At 41.7% G+C, this 17,802-nt stretch overlaps 2 protein-coding genes across 4 annotated transcripts in view; one reads left to right on the forward strand and one right to left on the reverse strand.

Annotated features, from left to right (window-relative positions):
• SARNP (SAP domain containing ribonucleoprotein) overlaps positions 1–14,829 on the reverse strand; it is a 53,172-nt gene extending 38,343 nt beyond the window's left edge. Inside the window, exons 1-2 of the mRNA XM_059936114.1 lie at positions 14,591–14,829; positions 1,667–1,766 (exon numbers count right to left, since the gene is read on the reverse strand). Coding sequence (XP_059792097.1) covers positions 1,667–1,766; positions 14,591–14,626 — 136 coding nt within the window. The 5' untranslated portion in view covers positions 14,627–14,829. The remainder of the gene's footprint in view (positions 1–1,666; positions 1,767–14,590) is intronic.
• Positions 14,830–14,871: 42 nt separating this feature from the next.
• ORMDL2 (ORMDL sphingolipid biosynthesis regulator 2) lies at positions 14,872–17,585 on the forward strand. 3 transcript variants are annotated; one of them, XM_059936116.1, is made up of 4 exons: positions 14,872–15,058; positions 15,991–16,165; positions 16,336–16,528; positions 17,101–17,184. In XM_059936116.1, exons 1-3 carry the CDS (start codon positions 14,925–14,927, stop codon positions 16,489–16,491), a joined length of 465 nt encoding a protein of 154 aa, XP_059792099.1. In that variant the 5' UTR covers positions 14,872–14,924; the 3' UTR covers positions 16,492–16,528; positions 17,101–17,184. The 3 variants fall into 3 exon arrangements, with proteins under 3 accessions (XP_059792099.1, XP_059792100.1, XP_059792098.1); XM_059936117.1 differs by having other exon boundaries at positions 14,875–15,058; positions 15,885–16,165; positions 16,336–16,487; positions 17,101–17,585; XM_059936115.1 differs by having other exon boundaries at positions 14,881–15,058; positions 16,336–16,487; positions 17,101–17,585.
• Positions 17,586–17,802: the final 217 nt, after the last annotated feature.

The following is a 17,802-nucleotide window of genomic DNA, read 5'->3' on the forward strand; positions in this document are numbered from 1 at the left end:
ACACAGCCAAAAATTAATTAATTAATTAAAAAAAAGATTAAGATGATAAGTTTTCTTTAAAAGTACAAAAAACCCCCCAAACCAGGAAAGGATACTGCAGAAAAAGAAATAAATGTCAAAGAAGATATTTGTGTCTAAAACCAACATGGGAATAGTCACTAGAATATATGATATGCCTGCAAACTAACAAGCAAACGATGAGAACCCCAAAAGAAAAATGGGCAAAGGAGAAAGCCAAAGAATCACGAACAAAAGAAATGTTTAAACTTTTTAATAAGTAGAGGATTGTAAATTGAAACCACTAACAGATTAGCAAAAATTAGGCCACTTGTTAGGACAGTGAACCCTCATGTGCTGATGATGAAATTTATACAGTAATTCAGAAAAACAATTTAGTGGTGTTTAGTCATATTAACTATACATTTATGAACAGATATTTATTAGCAACCCCATTCCTGGGTATATACCCCCAAGACTCTCACACAGGAATATAAGGGAATATGAAAGAAGTAGTTCAGGAATCAGTCACTGAGTGAACTAAATAAAACATGGTGAATTCTATACATCATAGAAAACCATGCAGGAATTAGAATCAATAGACTAGATGACCGCTACATCTTAAAAAAACACAGTACTTAGAGAAAAAAGTGTGCAATAAAGTAAGGCTATGGCCTCATTGCCAATTACATAAAATTACTGTAGACCAAACAACACTACACGGTTTATAAGGACAAAGACAAAAAATATATATCAAACACATTAGAACAGTTGCCTAAGAGAGTTGGGATAAAAGGAATGGGAATAAAAGGGAATAAATTAAAATCAGAGAGGGATGATACTATGCCTTAAATGAAGTGTTTGTTTTTTAAAGTGGAATTAGAGAATGTCAGAGCTAGAAGGGACCAGAGATTACTTAGGTTTACGGATTTCAAGGGTGGAGACACTTGTCTCACTTCACAGACCACAAAAGACACTTAGCCATGAAAACAGTGGCTGTCCAAAGTTACCTAGTAAATTTCTGGCTCAAGAGGAATTAGACTTCAAATCTTCCGATTCTCAGTCTAATGATGCTTGCTTTCCCATACTTCTTGAAAATAATTTGTTGAAATAAAATTACAATGTCTTTTTAAAAGGGGGGGTTATTTCTTTTCATTATAACCACTGTTTTAGATGACAAGAGTTTTCTTGATAGAGTTAATTAAAATCTTACATCATCAACAACCTAAAGGAAAAGAAGAAATCTTCTGTATGGCAGAGCCTAAAAATTAATCCTCTCGGGCTTCCCTGGTGGCGCAGTGGCTAAGAATCTGCCTGCCAATGCAGGGGGCACGGGTTCAAGCCCTGGTCCGGGAAGATCTCACATGCCACGGAGCAACTAAGCCCACGCACCACAACTACTGAGCCTGCGCTCTAGAGCCCACGAGCCCAACTACTGAATGAAGCCCATGCGCCCAGAGCCCGTGCTCTGCAACGAGAAGCCACCACAGTAAGAAGCCCGTGCACCGCAACGAAGAGTAGCCCCCCCCACTCGCCGCAACTAGAGAAAGCCCGCATGCAGCAATGAAGACCCAATGCAACCAAAAATAAATAAATAAAATAAATAAAACTATCAAAAAAAAATTAATCCCCTCACTCACATCACTCTTTGCCTCCACAAAGAACTCACCATGCTCTTCAAGATATGCCTGGAGCCTGTTGATGAGATCTTGTTTTATTCCCTTGGTCTCCAAACCACGAGCAAGACACTCCTGCTTTAGTTCAGCAAGCTGAGAAAAAAGAATAAAGCTTTTCCTTAATTTACAGAATGAACCTGGTGGGGGAGAAAAGAAAAAGAGGTAGTTCTCACAAGAAAGAAAAAGAAACGAAAGTTCAACCCAAAACTACTGTCTTAATCCCACCAAGCTTCTAGGTCCACAAACATGATCTGCTTCCCCCTAACAATATTCAATATGCAAGAGGACTTTTCTAACAGATGGTGAAGAATAAACCTACTTTAATCAAATTCTGATCTATTCATACATTTATTACATAAATCTTTAGCTATTTCTGAGGGGGGGTGGTCTTTCTTTCCCAAACAATTACTGTACCAGCTCATATAAGGAAAGAATGAATCTTTAAGTAGAATATCTAATTATCTAAAAGCAGATTTTCCTTACTATCTATTATCCCAGATCCTTTACTGCAATCTACCATATACATGCATACAAGTTTGACCACCACAGAATTAGGTAGATGTGTTAGCTAGCTTAATGTCAATAATGAATCACTTAAAGGATCTTTGCCAAAATGGAAAAAAATATGTAATGGCATGCCACGACATGGCATGAATTGAAGATTTTTAAATCAGTAACTTGACTAAAGATATCACAGGTATACTTATCAACTTTGCAGACAACAGAAGGAGGAAGAATTGATGGATTACTGACAGAACTAAAGGTGGGTGGGTGGGGATGTCAGGGGGTGTTGCTGGCTCTTCAGGGAAAACAATAAGCCAAAATGAAGACTCAATTTAGAAGAAATAAGGTATACCTATAAAGTACTACACTTATATTCAAAACTTAAATTGTTAAAAAACCAGATGAACAAGATCTGGCTCAACAGTAACTCAAAGGATAAAGACCTCAGTCAGGGTTTTAGATGATTACAAGTGCAAAGAGGGCTAACAGTATGATTTGTTACCAAAGTAATTCTAGGTTAAGGGTAACTAAAAAACAGAATCTATATATATATATTTTTTTAATTTATTTTATTATTTTATTTATTGTTTCTGGCTGCGTTGGGTCTTTGTTGCTGCACGCAGGCTTTTCTCTGCTTGCGGCGAGTGGGGGCTATTCTTCGTTGTGGTACACGGGCTTCTCATTGTGGTGGCTTCTCTTGTTGCGGAGCACGGGCTCTAGGCGCGTGGGCTTCAGTAGTTGCGGCACGTGGGCTCAGTAGCTGTGGCGCACGGGCTTAGTTGCTCCGCGGCATGTGAGATCTTCCCGGACCAGGGATCGAACCCATGTCCCCTGCATTGGCAGGTGGATTCTTAACCACTGCGCCACCAGGGAAGCCCCAGAATCTATATTAAGTGATTAATAGCCTTACTGGGCTCTATATTCTCATTTTAAGGAGCGTAATGACACGCTGATCCAAGGAGAACCACCAAGAAAAGGAAGGTTCCAAAAATCCTATATGCAGATCAGTGCACAGATAGATATTTGTCCTGAAAAAAGACTTTACTAGTTTCGAAGTACAGATCTAAGACCAACCAGTAGAAGTTAGAAAGCAGATTCCTATAGAACTTTACAACTAAGGGAATATGCTGGTCAGCTCTAGAAGGTTTTCAACCAAGGAAACATTTGGAAATGGAGAGGGGAAATTTTTGGGTTTTTTTTTTTTTCTGATTGGGCATTCAGTGAGTGGGACAGGCAGGCAGGGAGGGATACTATGTGGAACACTGTTCTACTCAACAAGCCAACAGCACCCTCTATTGAGAAATATGGTAGGTAATCACCCATTAAAAGTGTGGAGTGGCTGCAAAGCATAACATGGCCTCTGAAGTCAGACTACCTTGGGTTCAAATTCCAGCTTTACCACTTACAGCTGTGTAACCTTGGGTGAGTAACATAACCTCTTTGTGCCTCAGTTTCCTATGAAATGGGGATAATGCAACAGTACCTACAGCACAGGGTTGTTATGAAGATTGAACCAGCAAATACTCATAAAGCATTTACAATAGTGCTTGGCAGCTACTAACACTTTGTAAGTGTTAGACAGACACTGGGTGAAGGGTTAGACAAAATTAGACAGAATCACTGCTTCTCAGATTTCTGCATTTCATAGATCAATATATTTTTAAATAGCTAGACTGATAGGGCTGCCAAGTTTTTATAGCATTCCAACCAGGTTGTGGACCAATACTTTTGTAAAGAAACAATAAAATCAATTACTAGAAAAATGGTCATACACTTGGATGTAGCAGTGATGTCAAACTGCTATAAAAGTTTCTAAAAGCTTACTTAATTTTTTTTTTAAACTTATCTCATCATTACCCAGTAACAGTTCATGGATGAGCACTAGCCTACAGATGATACAGTGAATAGTATTAATCTAGAATCTAGATTCTAAGTGATCTCTAAGGTCCATTTCTTAAGTAATGGACCTTAAGTAAGAATCTTGATCTTTCCCATGTTGGTACTTTATTTTTTCTCAGTTTCCTGGAGAACAAGTCTTTTGATTTTAGTTACACTTTTAAGAATTTTGTTGGTTATAAAAGTATTATGTTCACTGCAGAATAGTTTGAAAATTCTGAAAAGTATAGAGGAAAAAAAAAGTCTTATGTAACCCCGGCACTTAGAGATCACCTAACATTTTAAATATATCATTTACTCTGTGTGTGTGTGCGTGCGCGCGTGTGTATGTTTAAAGGGTGTTGTTTGTTTACAAAGCAATACAATTTCTTTACTTCCTATAACTCCTAATCTTCCTCAGAAGACTCCATTCCTTTTTTCTTCTCCTGGTTTAAGTAACATTAAGACCACCTAGGGAAAAGGAATGTAAATACTCAGGCAATTCAAAATTCAACTTTCTAATAGTTGTTCCTCCCTTCTCCTTCCTTCCCAAAACTGTGTAGATATGGACAAAAGTTTACAAAAACCTCCAGATGACAGGGAAACAGACAGTCGGTGATGGATTTTGCACAGGATGCTGATCTGGTAGACTTGAAGCTGACAGACTGGTACAACTGGTTGTTTAGCTTGGATAGCATCCACCACTGCTGACCACTGACCTTGCTATTGCTGTTGGTCACTGAAATCTCAGCCCCCCACTGGCTCCCAGTCCCTAACCTAAGGTCTCTGGCTCATTCAGCAGTCTTCTCAGCACCTCCACGTCCCCTTCTCTGGTCAAATGCGAATGTTACAGATAGTTTTTACACACTGTTGTATTACTTTATTATTATATTATGGGTTCTGCTCCTATACTGGGACATTATTTCAAAAGGGAAATAGATGAGTGAAAATAAAATAGCTGAAAATGAAGTCGTTTCACACATTTCATTTTGGCACAATTACATTAGTAAAACAAAACACTTTTAAAGCCTCAAATAAGAATTTATAGGCACTTCCCTGGTGGCACAGTGGTTAAGACTCCGTGCTCGCAATGCAGGGGGCCCAGGTTTGATCCCTGGTCAGGCAACTAGATCCCACATGCATCCTGCAACTAAGAGGTCGCATGCCACAACAACTGAGAAGCCCTTGAGCCGCAACTAGACCCGGCGCAATCAAATAAATAAATAAATAAATAAATAACTTATAATATCAAATCTTACCCATTTTTTAAAATAAATTTATTCATTTTATTTATTTATTTTTGGTTGCACTGGGTCTCACTGCTGCACGTGCGGGCTTTCTCTAGTCACGGCGAGCGGGAGCTGCTCTTCGTTTCGGTGCACGGGCTTCTCACTGCAGTGGCTTCTCTTCCTGCGAAGCACGGTCTCTAGGTGCACAGGCTTCAGTAGCTGTGGCATGTGGGCTCAGTAGTTGTGACTCGCGGGCTCTAGAGCGCAGGCTCAGTAGTTGTGGCACACTGACTTAGTTGCTCCGTAGCATGTGGGATCTTCCCAGACCACGGCTCGAACCCGTGTCCCCTGCATTGGCAGGCAACCTCGCAACCACTGTGCCACCAGGGAAGCCCAAATCTTACCCATTTTTATATGCATTTGACTTTAAAATGTTTTAAAACAACATACTGGGTTGGCCAAAAAGTTCGTTCAGTTTTTTTTCCGTAAGATGACTCTAGTAGTGCTTAGTTGTCTTTAACTTCATTAGAAACAATTTGGTTAGACTGTATTGTGACAGCTGTCATATCAGTGTGCATTTAAAAGAAAACATCAAAACTGGTGAATTTTTGTGTAGCCATTTTAATATTGAAGATGGAACAAAAAAAGCAACATTTTCGGCATATTATGCTTTATTATTTCAAGAAAGGTAAAAACGCAACTGAAACGCAAAGAAAGATTTATGCAGTGTATGGAAAATGTGCTGTGACTGATCGAACGTGTCAAAAGTGGTTTGCAAAGTTTTGTGTTGGAGATTTCTCGCTGGACGATGCTCCACGGTTGGGCAGACCAGATGAAGTTGATAATAATCAAATCAAGACATTAATTGAGAACAATCAACATTATACAACGCAGGAGATAGTCAGCATACTCAAAATATCCAAATCAAGAGCTGAAAAACATTTGCACCAGCTTGGTTATGTTAATCGCTTCGATGTTTGGGTTCCACATAACTTAAGCAGGAAAAACCCTTCTTGACCTTATTTCTGCATGTGATTTTCTACTTAAATGTAAATGTTTCATTTTTAAAACAAATTGTGACATGCAATGAAAAGTGGATACTGTACAATAACGTGGAATGGAAGATATCGTGGGGCAAGCGAAATGAACCACCACCAACCACACCAAAGGCTGGTCTTCATCCAAAGAAGGTGATGGTGTGTATATGGTGGGATTGGAAGGGTGTCCTCTATTATGAGCTCCTTCCGGAAAACCAAACGATTAATTCCAACAAGTACTGCTCCCGAACTGAAAGCAGCACTCGACGAAAAGCGTCCAGAATTAGTCAATAGAAAACGCATAATCTTCCATCAGGATAATGCAAGACCACATGTTTCTTTGATGACCAGGCAAAAACTGTTACAGCTTGGCTGGGAAGTTCTGATTCATCCACTATATTCACCAGACATTGCACCTTTGGATTTTTATTTATCTTGGTCTTTACAAAATCTCTTAATGGAAAAAATTTCAATTCCCTGGAAGACTGTAAAAGGCACCTGGAACAGTTCTTTGCTCAAAAAGATAAAAAGTTTTGGGAAGATGGAATTATGAACTTGCCTGAAAAATGGCAGAAGGTAGTGGAACAAAACAGTGAATACATTGTTCAATAAGTTCTTGGTGAAAATGAAAAATGTGTCTTTTATTTTTACTTAAAAACTGAAGGAACATTTTGGCCAACTCAATATTTAAAAAGCAAGGTATACTGAGTGAATTGTATGGTATGTGAATTGTATCTCAATAAGGCTACTTAAAAACGCCAAGTTACAGAACATTGTATATAAAATACTAACATTAATGTAAAAAATAACATGCACACACACACCACTCATATGTGTATATACAAGATGCCTGGACAAGAAATAGGTAAGTTAACACTAGTTGAATCTGCGAAGAAGTTTGTTGAGGAGGGAAACTTTTTACCACGTACCCTTTTATACCTTTAATATTATGAGGTTGAGCATGAATTACCTATTCAAAAATTAAATTTTCAATATCAATCTAAAAATCCCATTTCTCAGTATTAATAAGGCATTTTTCATGCTACCTAACCAAACAGCAGAGAAAGGACTGATCAACTGACTACATAACACATTTGACATTAATCATTCATCACCCTGTGATTTCTAATTTATTAATCTTGAATTTTGATTCAAATCATTTTCATCTGTTAACTCTCAATCTGGTTTGTAAACCTTTGAAGACTGAGGCATTTTACACCATTTAAACATTTCATATGATAGGAACTCAAATTTCAAGTATTAATACATGACAGGCAAAAGGCTAAGTTCTTTGAACATCATTTCCTCATTTAATTCTCAAAACATCTATGTGGTTGGTATTATGACTGCATTTCATAAATTAAGAAATTGAGGCTCAAAGAGACTCAATAATTTGCTAAAAAAATCACCCAGCTAGAAAACAGTGGAGCCAGTATGCCAGCTCAGATCTCTCTGATTTAAGCCCAATTTTACGTTTGTTTGGTTTTTTTAATATTTATTTATTATTTACTTATTTTGGTTGCGCCGGGTCTTAGTTGCAGCAGGCGGGCTCCTTAGTTGCAGCATGCAAACTCTTAGTTGCAGCATGCACGTGGGACCCAGTTCCCTGACCAGGGATCGAACCCAGGCTCCCTGCATTGGGAGCGCAGAGCCTTATCCACTGCGCCACCAGGGAAGTCCCAAGCCCAATTTTAAATACCAAGATGAAGGACTGCTTTCATGTGCACACTCTATCTCTCTTACCATTTTCCTCTTACCTCACCTCCTCAGCCTCTTTGCTAGCTCTTCTTCCACCCAACCCTGTAAATACAGATATTCACTAAGACATTCACTAAGGAGACTTCGGTCTTCTCATCCTTCCACTTGTACCAAAGGCTTTTTCACTTCCCAGAATCCAATTATTGGCAAATCTTGTCAGCTCTACCTTCGAAATATACCCAGAATCTAATCCCTCTTGTCTTTCTTTCATACAGATCACTGCAAAAACTCTTCAGCCCTTGAACCTCACTATAGTTTATTCTCAACAAGGTAGTCAGAGTGATCTTTGACAGTTTAAGTCAGAACATGTCATTCCTCTATTCAAAAATCCTCCATTGGTTTCCTATCTCATTAAGGGTAAAAGCCAGAGTCCTAATGATCACCTCTAAGGTCCTCTTATAATACTTTGCACAAGGCTTACTCTTTCACTTCCTTCAAGTCTTTGCTTAAACAACACCTTTTCAATGAGGCCTTCCCCCTAGTCATCCTGTTTAAAATTATAATACCCTTCTCTTCCCACTGTACTCCCTCTTCCTATTTTTCTCTACAAATCACTATCTGACATACTATAAATTTTACTTATTTATTGTACCTTCCCCTAATAAAATATAAGCTCCAAATATATATATACACACATATATATTTATATATATATACATATATAAATATATATAAATATATATACATATATATATATATATGTATATATATATATATATATATATAGGCTCCATGAAAGCAAGAATTTTGTCTGCTTTGTTCACTGCTCTATCTCCAGTGCCTATGGTAGCTGGCGCATGGTAGGCAATTCATAAATATTTTTGAATAAGTCCCAAACCATTATTATCAGCTCTCAGCTCTTTTTAAAAAAATAATTTTATTTATTATTTTTTATTTTTTATACAGTAGGTTCTTATTAGTTATCTATTTTTACATATTAGTGTATATATGTCAATCCCAATCTCCCAATTCATCCCACCACTATCACGCCCACCCCCGCTTCCCCCTTTGGTGTTCATACATTTGTTCTCTACATCTGTGTCTCTATTTCTGCCTTGCAAACCGGTCATCTGTTACCATTTTTCTAGATTCCACATATATGCATTAATATACGATATTTGTTTTTCTCTTTCTGACTTACTTCACTCTGTATGACAGTCTCTAGGTCCATCCACATCTCTACAAATGACCCAATTTCGTTCCTTTTGATGGCTGAGTAATATTCCACTGTATATATGTACCACATCTTCTTTATCCATTCATCTGTTGACGGGCATTTAGGTTGCTTCCATGACCTGGCTATTGTAAATAGCGCTGCAATGAACATTGGGGTGCATGTGTCTTTTTGAATTATGGTTTCCTCTGGGTATATGCCCAGTAGTGGGATTGCTGAGTCATATGGTAATTCTTTTTTAGTTTTTTAAGGAACCTCCATACTGTTCTCCATAGTGGCTGTATCAATTTACATTCCCACCAACAGTGTAAGAGAGTTCCCTTTTCTCCACACCCTCTCCAGCATTTGTTGTTTGTAGATTTTCTGATGATGCCCATTCTAACCACTGTGAGGTGATACCTCATTGTAGTTTTGATTTGCATTTCTCTAATAATTAGTGATGGTGAGCAGCTTTTCATGTGCCTCTTGGCCATCTGTATGTTTTCTTTGGAGACAGCTCTCAGCTCTTAAGCAGGAGACCCACATTTCCAAATGACTACTAGATATCTCCAAGTGAATATCTCAAAGACATTTATACCCAAAACTGAACTTATCTTCTCTCCTGCAAAAAACTGGCTTCTCCTCCTCCTCCCAACTTAGACTAAAGGTATCACTACTTGGAGTCTTCTTTCATTCCTCCCACATCTAACTGATCTATAAATGCTTGTAATTCTATATTCCAAATTTCTTTCAAATTCATTCCTACTCTAAAAGTCACGAACTTATTTCAAGTCTTAGTAAGCTTACTCACTTGACAAATAGTTACTGAGTACCCACTGTGTGTCAAGCATTATCTTAGATACAGGAAAATAATCATAAGCAAAACAGAAAGAGTTCTTGCCCACATGGAGCTTACAATCTAGTAGGGAAACAAGGCAATCAATGATCATATACATAATGTTTAACTGATTAAAAAAAAAGAAGTACAGGGTCCTATAAAAGCGTTTAAAAAGTGGTCTGACCTTGTGTGCGGATAGATGGAACCCATCCTACCTAAGGGTTCCTTGGTTAAATGATGTTTGACTGATATCTGAAGGGCAACGAACAGTTAATTAGACAAAGGTATGGGGGATGGGGGTGGCAAGGGCACTGCAGCCAAAAGCATGTGTAAATGTTCTGAGCACTAAGGTAAAGAAAGGCAGCTGTGCACAGTGATTAAGGACAGGAATTTTGGAGACAGACTGCCTGGATTTGAGCCACCACTTATTACCTGCGCAACCTAGGGCAAGTTATCCAACCTCTCTGAGCTTCCGTTTTTTCTCAGTTTTAAATGGGGACAACACAGGCATTTACCTTACTGCCTTAGGATTATCATGAGAATTAAATCAATTAATGTATACAAACAGATTTGACCAGTGTTTGCCACACAGTAAATGCTATGTAAATGTTAGCAATTAATGAATAGCCACTCTGAGAAATGAAATAAAGCCACCGTAGCTGGAGTGTGAGAAACTAAGCTGGAGAGATTGGCAGGGATATAATTAAAGGATTTTAAGCAGGGGAGTGACTACTGTAATAAAAATCTAGCTGGTGACATTTCTTCCTCTCCAAACCCCATCCTTCTTACTGCCAAAAGAACACAAACTGGGAATTCCCTAACGGTCCAGTGGTTAGGACTCCACACTTTCACTGCCGAGGGCCCGGGGTTCGATCCCTGGTGGGGGAACTAGGATCCCACAAGCCATGCAATGAAGAAAAAAACAAAACAAAACAAAACAAAAACCAAAAACTGATCACATCAGCTCTACTTTCCAATCTCCAAAGGTTCCCCACTTTCTGCCTACATGACAAAAACCGAACACCTTACACAACTTAGAAGTCCTTTTCAGTATCACTCCAATATACCTCCAGTCACACAGTTCACCTACTTCCCTTTCCAAACTATCTTCAAACACCAACATATACACACTTTATGCTTCAATATTACAATGTCTCACTGTTCGCAGCACTCTGAAACTAGTACACCCTTCTTGTTCTCTCCTCTGTAGTCCCTTTTCTCACACTGACTGGAAATCTGGTACTATTACAGTTCAGAACATTTTCACCCATAATTCAGTCTCTCTTTCCAACTGTGTTGGAATGACTCCATTTCTACAAAATCTTCAGAAATTTGCAGTTGATGTGGATTTACATATCAATTCAGATAGATAATATTTTTCCTTCTACTTCAAAGCCTGTTCCTTTCCTCTGAGACCCCACGCTAAAGCCCCAAATTCCCTTTATAAAAATGGAAAGTTTTTTTTTAAAAAAGAGATAAACCCTAGGTCAGCCCAAAAGTCAGGATCACACCATCAAGAGCAACAGTGGAACCAAACATTAACCGTCCTAGAAGTCAGAATCAAAGGCATGGGTTCTTAACCAGAGGTCCAGGGACTCCTCAGGGCTACAAGGTAATTTGATGAAGCCCCTCAAATCGCATGCGAAGTATGTGTACATGCCTTTATCTGGGGAAAGGGTCCATATTTTTCTTCAGAGTTTCAAAGATATCTGTGACCTCCAAAAGGTTAAGAAGTGCTCTAGAGAAAAAGCAAAGACAAGCAAATATGATTAAAAGAGTGAACCCTTTTTAGGCTGTCAGGACTGCCTCATGTTCTCTAAGACTACCTGAAATCAGGTCAGAGGACATTATCCAATCAAAATCAAATTTTTTTCTTTTTTTTAAATACACCTTTTCTTTTTTTTTTAATATTAATTAATTAATTAATTTTTATTTTTGGCTGCGTTGGGTCTTCGTTGCTGCGTACGGGCTTTCACTGGTTGCAGCGAGCGGGGGCTACTCTTCGTTGCGGTGACCAGGCTTCTCATTGTGGTGGCTTCTCTTGTTGTGCAGCACGGGCTCTAGGCACGCGGGCCTCAGTAGTTGTAGCACACGGGCTCAGTAGTTCTGGCTCACGGGCTCTAGAGCGCAGGCTCAGTAGTTGTGGCGCAGGCTCAGTAGTTGTGGCACATGGGCTTAGCGGCTCCACGGCATGTGGGATCTTCCCGGACCAGGGCTCGAACCCATGTCCCCTGCACTGGCAGGCAGATTTTTTTTTTAAAATAAATTTATTTATTTTATTTATTTTTATTTTTGGCTGCGTTGGGTCTTCGTTACTGTGTGCGGGCTTTCTCTGGTTGCGGTGAGTGGGGGCTACTCTTCGCTGCGGTGTGCAGGCTTCTCATTGCAGTGGCTTCTCTTACTGTGGAGCACAGGCTCTAGGCGTGCGGGCTTCAGCAGTTGTGGCACGTGGGCTCTAGAGCGCAGGCTCAGTAGTTATGACGAACGGGCTTAGTTGCTCCGCGGCACATGGGATCTTCCCAGGCCAGGGTTCGAACCCGTGTCTCCTGCATTGGCAGGCGGATTCTTAACCACTGCGCCACCAGGGAAGCCCCAAAATCAAATTTAATATAGAACTGACAAATACAGATTTTTATGTAAGGTGGAACTCCACAAACCAACATAAAATCCATAAAGGCAACTCATAAGGCTGGTGACTTACTCTAGGGGTTTCAAAAATGGAACTAATAAGGGGACTTCCTTGGTGACACAGTGGTTGAGAGTCCGCCTGCCAGTGCAGGGGACACGGGTTTGATCCCTGGTCCAGGAAGATCCCATATGCCACAGAGCAAATAAGCCTGTGCGCCACAACTACTGAGCCCACACGCGCCACAACTACTGAACCCACGTGCTGCAACTACTGAAGCCTGTGCGCCTAGAGCCCATGCTCCGCAACAAGAAAAGCCACCGCAGTGAGAAGCCTGCGCACCACAACGAAGAGTAGCTCCCGCTCGCCACAACTAGAGAAAGTCCCCACGAAGCAACGAAGACCCAATGCAGCAATAAATAAATAAATAAAAATTTTGGAACTAATAGGAAAAAAGTATTAGATCTTCTATTCATATTTCCTTTTTATCCCATTCATTCAAAAATTCCTTTTCTGTGTATATTTTATAACATACATAACGCTATAGTAGTACATAATTTATACAAGTAAGCATACATATAATGGAGGTAGTTGATCAACTTTTTCTACTTGTCATTCTATTAGTAGACCACTGATACAATCTACACACTTCAGCACCACCAAGTTAACAGTAACTCCAGGATAACACAAAACCCCACTAGTACAGCTTAGAATCCAAGAGCAAGAAACCTAGCAACTTTCACAGAAAGTCTAATTCGTGTCAACTAGTAAGTGATTACAAGTACCTCTCTCTGCCCTTATTCTCCTTATACTTTTTTTTTTTTTTAAAGCTCATCAAACTTTAAAGGATCAGTTTTCAGCTTGGCCTAAATCAGCCTGGTTTGTCAAAGGTTCCTGGGATGTGACCAAAACATGACCGAAACACGTGATGGGAAAACTACTTGTGAAACCACAAATGTACAACTAATCGAGATATTCTCTTAATTCACCCTAAAAGAAACTACTTTTTTCTTCCAGGAAAATAATAATCTAAACACGAAACAGCTATTAAGATTCCCAAGACACAACTTAAACCGGCTTCTGTGACTGTCACCCAGTGGTGAGACCAAGAGATGCAGGGTCCGTCCGCGATACGAAGTGGGACAGAAGTAACCCTAACCTTGCAAACGTTTTCCCAAAATATTACAGCCCTGAGTGACTTGTCTCTTGGGTGGTGGAGGGCAGGGTTGGGGGAAGGCTGGCGGACGGAGAACAGCGTTGAGAGAACTCGAAAAACTTTTCAACCTGGGGTATCTGTGCCTTCACTACCTCTTAAGGTCTCCTAAACCTCAGGCCTCTAAGGGGGAGGCCCATCTTCGGAGGGCTCTCCTCAGGTTTCCAAGTTTGCCCCGGGGGCGTCACCCCACCTAAAAAAAGGGAGGGGAAGCATTTTCTGGATCAAGTTTGAGACCTAGACAGGCAGAATACACGAAGCTGCCATCATCTGCTACCGTGAATCTCAGCTTTGTACAAGAGACTGGAAAGCATCAACCCAGGGAAGAAAAAGGGGTCCCGGGCCCGGCACGGGTCCAAGAGGAGGGGACCACTGACGTAATGCAGTCTGACGAGAAAGGAAAAGAGAGGACAGGTTGAAGGCACTTACACAACACGATGGGGAAGTGGCGGACGACACCACAGTGGAGGAAGGAGCCGAATAACAAGTAAAGATACAGTAAAACCGTGAGAAGAAATGGGAAATTAGGGAAGGCGTAGTGGGGAAGAAGGGAGGCACAAAAGAACAGAACTACGGCGGGAGCCGGAAAACGACGTAGAAGAACCTGCAAGGAAAAGGCGCAAACCAGCCGGCAGAATTCAGTCTCCGGAAAAGTCCGACCCGGCCCTCCCCGCCTCACGGTACCTTCAGCTTATGGAGCTCCACCGTTTCAGTCGCCATCTTGGTACCCCTTCACTCCGCCAGGCCCCCACCCGCTGCCTCTGCCTCAGCCTCCGCCTCCGCCTCCGGGAGCTCCCGCCTCGGCGCCGACAGCCACGGCCGGCCAATCGCTGTGGCTTTTACTCCCGCCTCCTACCATCAACTCTTTCCATTAGTCAATAGCTGGAGTCGCCCTCACTCCTCCAGCGGCTTTCCCCACCTCTCTCAAAAGCTGGGACCTGGAGAAGGGCAGGTTCGGCACATCCCGAAGGACGGAAATGGTGACCAATTGTGCGTCCCGGTGGCGGACCGCCAGCCAATGGGTGGTGGCAACGCTAACTCCGCTTCACCAATAGGGAGAGCGCAGATGGGCCGGGGCCGCTGCTTCCTGGAGACCGCAGGTGTAGAAGCAAGCGCCGCGCCCCAAGCTGGACGGGCTTCCGAAGCTGGCAGGTAGGGTTACGGGAGACTGGGAAGCGGTACTAAGGCAAAATGGTGGGAAGCGAAAGGGGGTGGGGGGAGGTGGAGCGGCGGCGAACGATAGACCGAGAGAGGGGCGAAGACGACAGCCCTGAGGGGAGCCGACGAAGGAGAGAGGGAGCCTGGGGGAGCAAGGGGCGGATTCAGCACTAGGGTTTAGGGAATTTTAGGTAGAGGGCGGGCCAGAGCTGCTTCTTAACCAGGCGTCATCAACTTTAGGGCGAGCACGATTTTAAAACGGCCAAGTTCCGACGATCATAGCCGCCCTGGAGGCGGGACTAGGGCTCCATCTCTCGAGACGCTCAGCTCACGTCCCTTCCTAGTTCAGTGCAAAAGCCCTGGACACATTCTTGCAGCACCCCACGCTTGAGAGAAAGAATTAGGATGCTGCCTGCTTACGTGCCAAGGAGATGACACAGGAGAGGCAAGCCCCCGAGGAAAAGGTGGGGTTAGAATAGATTAGAAAAGGTAGCTTTACCCCCTCAACCTTCCTTAGTGGTTCCTTGATTGTTTCCCATGACCCTCTTCTGGAATTTTGGGTGTACCTAATGTCTTCATGGTTCCTTATTAACTTCCTCAGGAAAGTAAAGTGACATACTTCTGTTTCCCTTGCTCCTTGAAGCACACCCAGCCTATGCTTACTCCTTCAAGTTACAGTTGAAGTGTAAGGATCAGAAGAAAGATTACCATAATATGTCTCTAAGATGTAGAGAGGACTCTTCTTGCCTTCTAAGTTTTTTTCCCCAAGTCTTCAGTTTTTCCTTTGTGCATGATGGGGAAGTTCTCTCATTCCCAATAGAGTCCGGGGGATTTGGGCTGTTCAGGGGACAACTTCGAAGAACAAACTCAAAGAGGGGTTGAGAGGAAATTAAGCTGGACTCCTGCCTGATCCCCCGCTGTGGTAGGATGAATGTGGGGGTGGCACACAGCGAAGTGAACCCCAACACTCGAGTGATGAATAGCCGGGGCATCTGGCTGGCCTACATCATCTTGGTAGGACTGCTGCATGTGGTCCTACTCAGCATCCCCTTCTTCAGCATTCCTGTTGTCTGGACCCTGACCAACGTCATCCATAACTTGGTGAGCACTAAACCATGACTTTTACCCACCCCAGGCTTTTCCCAACCAAAAACAAAATAAAATCACCAATTATTTGGGGATTTCTGTCTTCCTTTTGGGATCTTAGCATACTTCTTGGGCTGAAGGACTGCTTTCTGCCCCCCTCACACTGCCCCCTTCCCTCCTCCCAGGCTATGTATGTCTTCCTACATACGGTGAAAGGGACACCCTTTGAGACCCCTGACCAAGGAAGGGCTCGGCTACTGACACACTGGGAACAGATGGACTACGGGCTCCAATTTACCTCTTCCCGAAAATTCCTCAGCATCTCTCCCATTGTACTGTGAGTCCAGGGGGAGATACGGGAGATGCTTCAAAAGCCAGGTACAAAGGTCCACAGGGAATCTTTTAAAAAGCAGACTTCTACTCACTTAGACCCTGTGAAGATATGATATACTAGGTCTAAATCTAGAGAGAACAGTAAAAAGTAGAAGACAGTAATCAAGCATTACTTGCTGCCTCCTTGGTGGTAGGGGAATGGAGACGGGACTGAGAAAAGATAAAACACCAAGTAAAACAAATTATTTTACACTTCCAAAAGAAGTGACTAAATAAAGGCAGAACTGACGTGAATCTGTAAGAACTAACTGAGAAGTGGAAGCAAAAAGGATTCTAACAGTCATATAGGCTGAAACTGCTTCAGCTGTCATTTGCCACCTGTCATTAACAATAAAAAAAACCCCACAAACTAATTTATAGATCTCCAGTTAAAGGTGCTATCCGATTATCTCCCCAACCCCAAAGTAAATACTGTTAATATAGCTGGAATATTTTCAGATATCCTAGGACTGCATGCAGTAAAACTGGTCATGTAAAATAGAAGAGAAAGTTGCTGCAAAGGCCTGAATATGGATAGGGAAGGCCAACTTCACTCAACCTATTTCTTCTCTCCCCAGCTACCTCCTGGCCAGCTTCTACACCAAGTATGATGCTGCTCATTTCCTCATCAACACAGCCTCACTGCTTAGTGTACTGCTGCCCAAGTTGCCCCAATTCCATGGGGTCCGTCTCTTTGGCATCAACAAATACTGAGGAATGGGGCTGGGGACGTTGGAACAAAGGGATGTAACATCCCTCCTTTTTCTATACTGTCTTCTATATCTTGAAAGCCTGAGAACTATGTTTCCCAAACTCCCAGTGGAAACTCAAACTTTCCCAAATTTTCATTGGAAAATGGGGTTCCCTGGGCCCAGCCCTGCTAGGAGCAGGTTTCTTTGACTCAGGAAAGACAGGTGAGGTAAGGGGCAAATCACTCTCCACAGCAGGAAGCCATGTTTGGGCAGCTTTTTGGTTGATTAAGTTTTTCCATATCATCCACTCCCACCACCTTCCAGCTCTGTTTTACTGTGTATTTTCCTTATAATAAAGGTAATTTTTTTCAGATATGGCTACAGTTTGGTCAGCAGGAAGGGTAGGGAGATGTCTTCATAAGGCTGGGGAAGAAAGATGCAACAATGACTTACAGAACTACAAAATTTCTCTAAGGTTTTTTTGTCCCCTCTCCCTTGGTCCAGTAGGAGGTGCCCTTCACTCTCAGCTAACACTTAGGAGGGAAAAGATTCTCAAATGAAAAAAAAAGGGCTTCAGCTATATGGGCA

The sequence above is a fragment of the Balaenoptera ricei genome, chromosome 10, assembly GCF_028023285.1.
Source record: "Balaenoptera ricei isolate mBalRic1 chromosome 10, mBalRic1.hap2, whole genome shotgun sequence".
In the NCBI taxonomy this organism is placed as follows: domain Eukaryota; kingdom Metazoa; phylum Chordata; class Mammalia; order Artiodactyla; family Balaenopteridae; genus Balaenoptera; species Balaenoptera ricei.

Coding starts and splice junctions, on each gene's coding strand:
- ORMDL2 (XM_059936115.1), top strand. CDS start 14,925: ATGGGTGGTGGCAACGCTAACTCCGCTTCACCAATAGGGAGAGCGCAG. Junction 15,059..15,990: donor CGGGCTTCCGAAGCTGGCAG/GTAGGGTTACGG, acceptor CCGCTGTGGTAG/GATGAATGTGGGGGTGGCAC. Junction 16,488..17,100: donor AGCATCTCTCCCATTGTACT/GTGAGTCCAGGG, acceptor TTCTCTCCCCAG/CTACCTCCTGGCCAGCTTCT.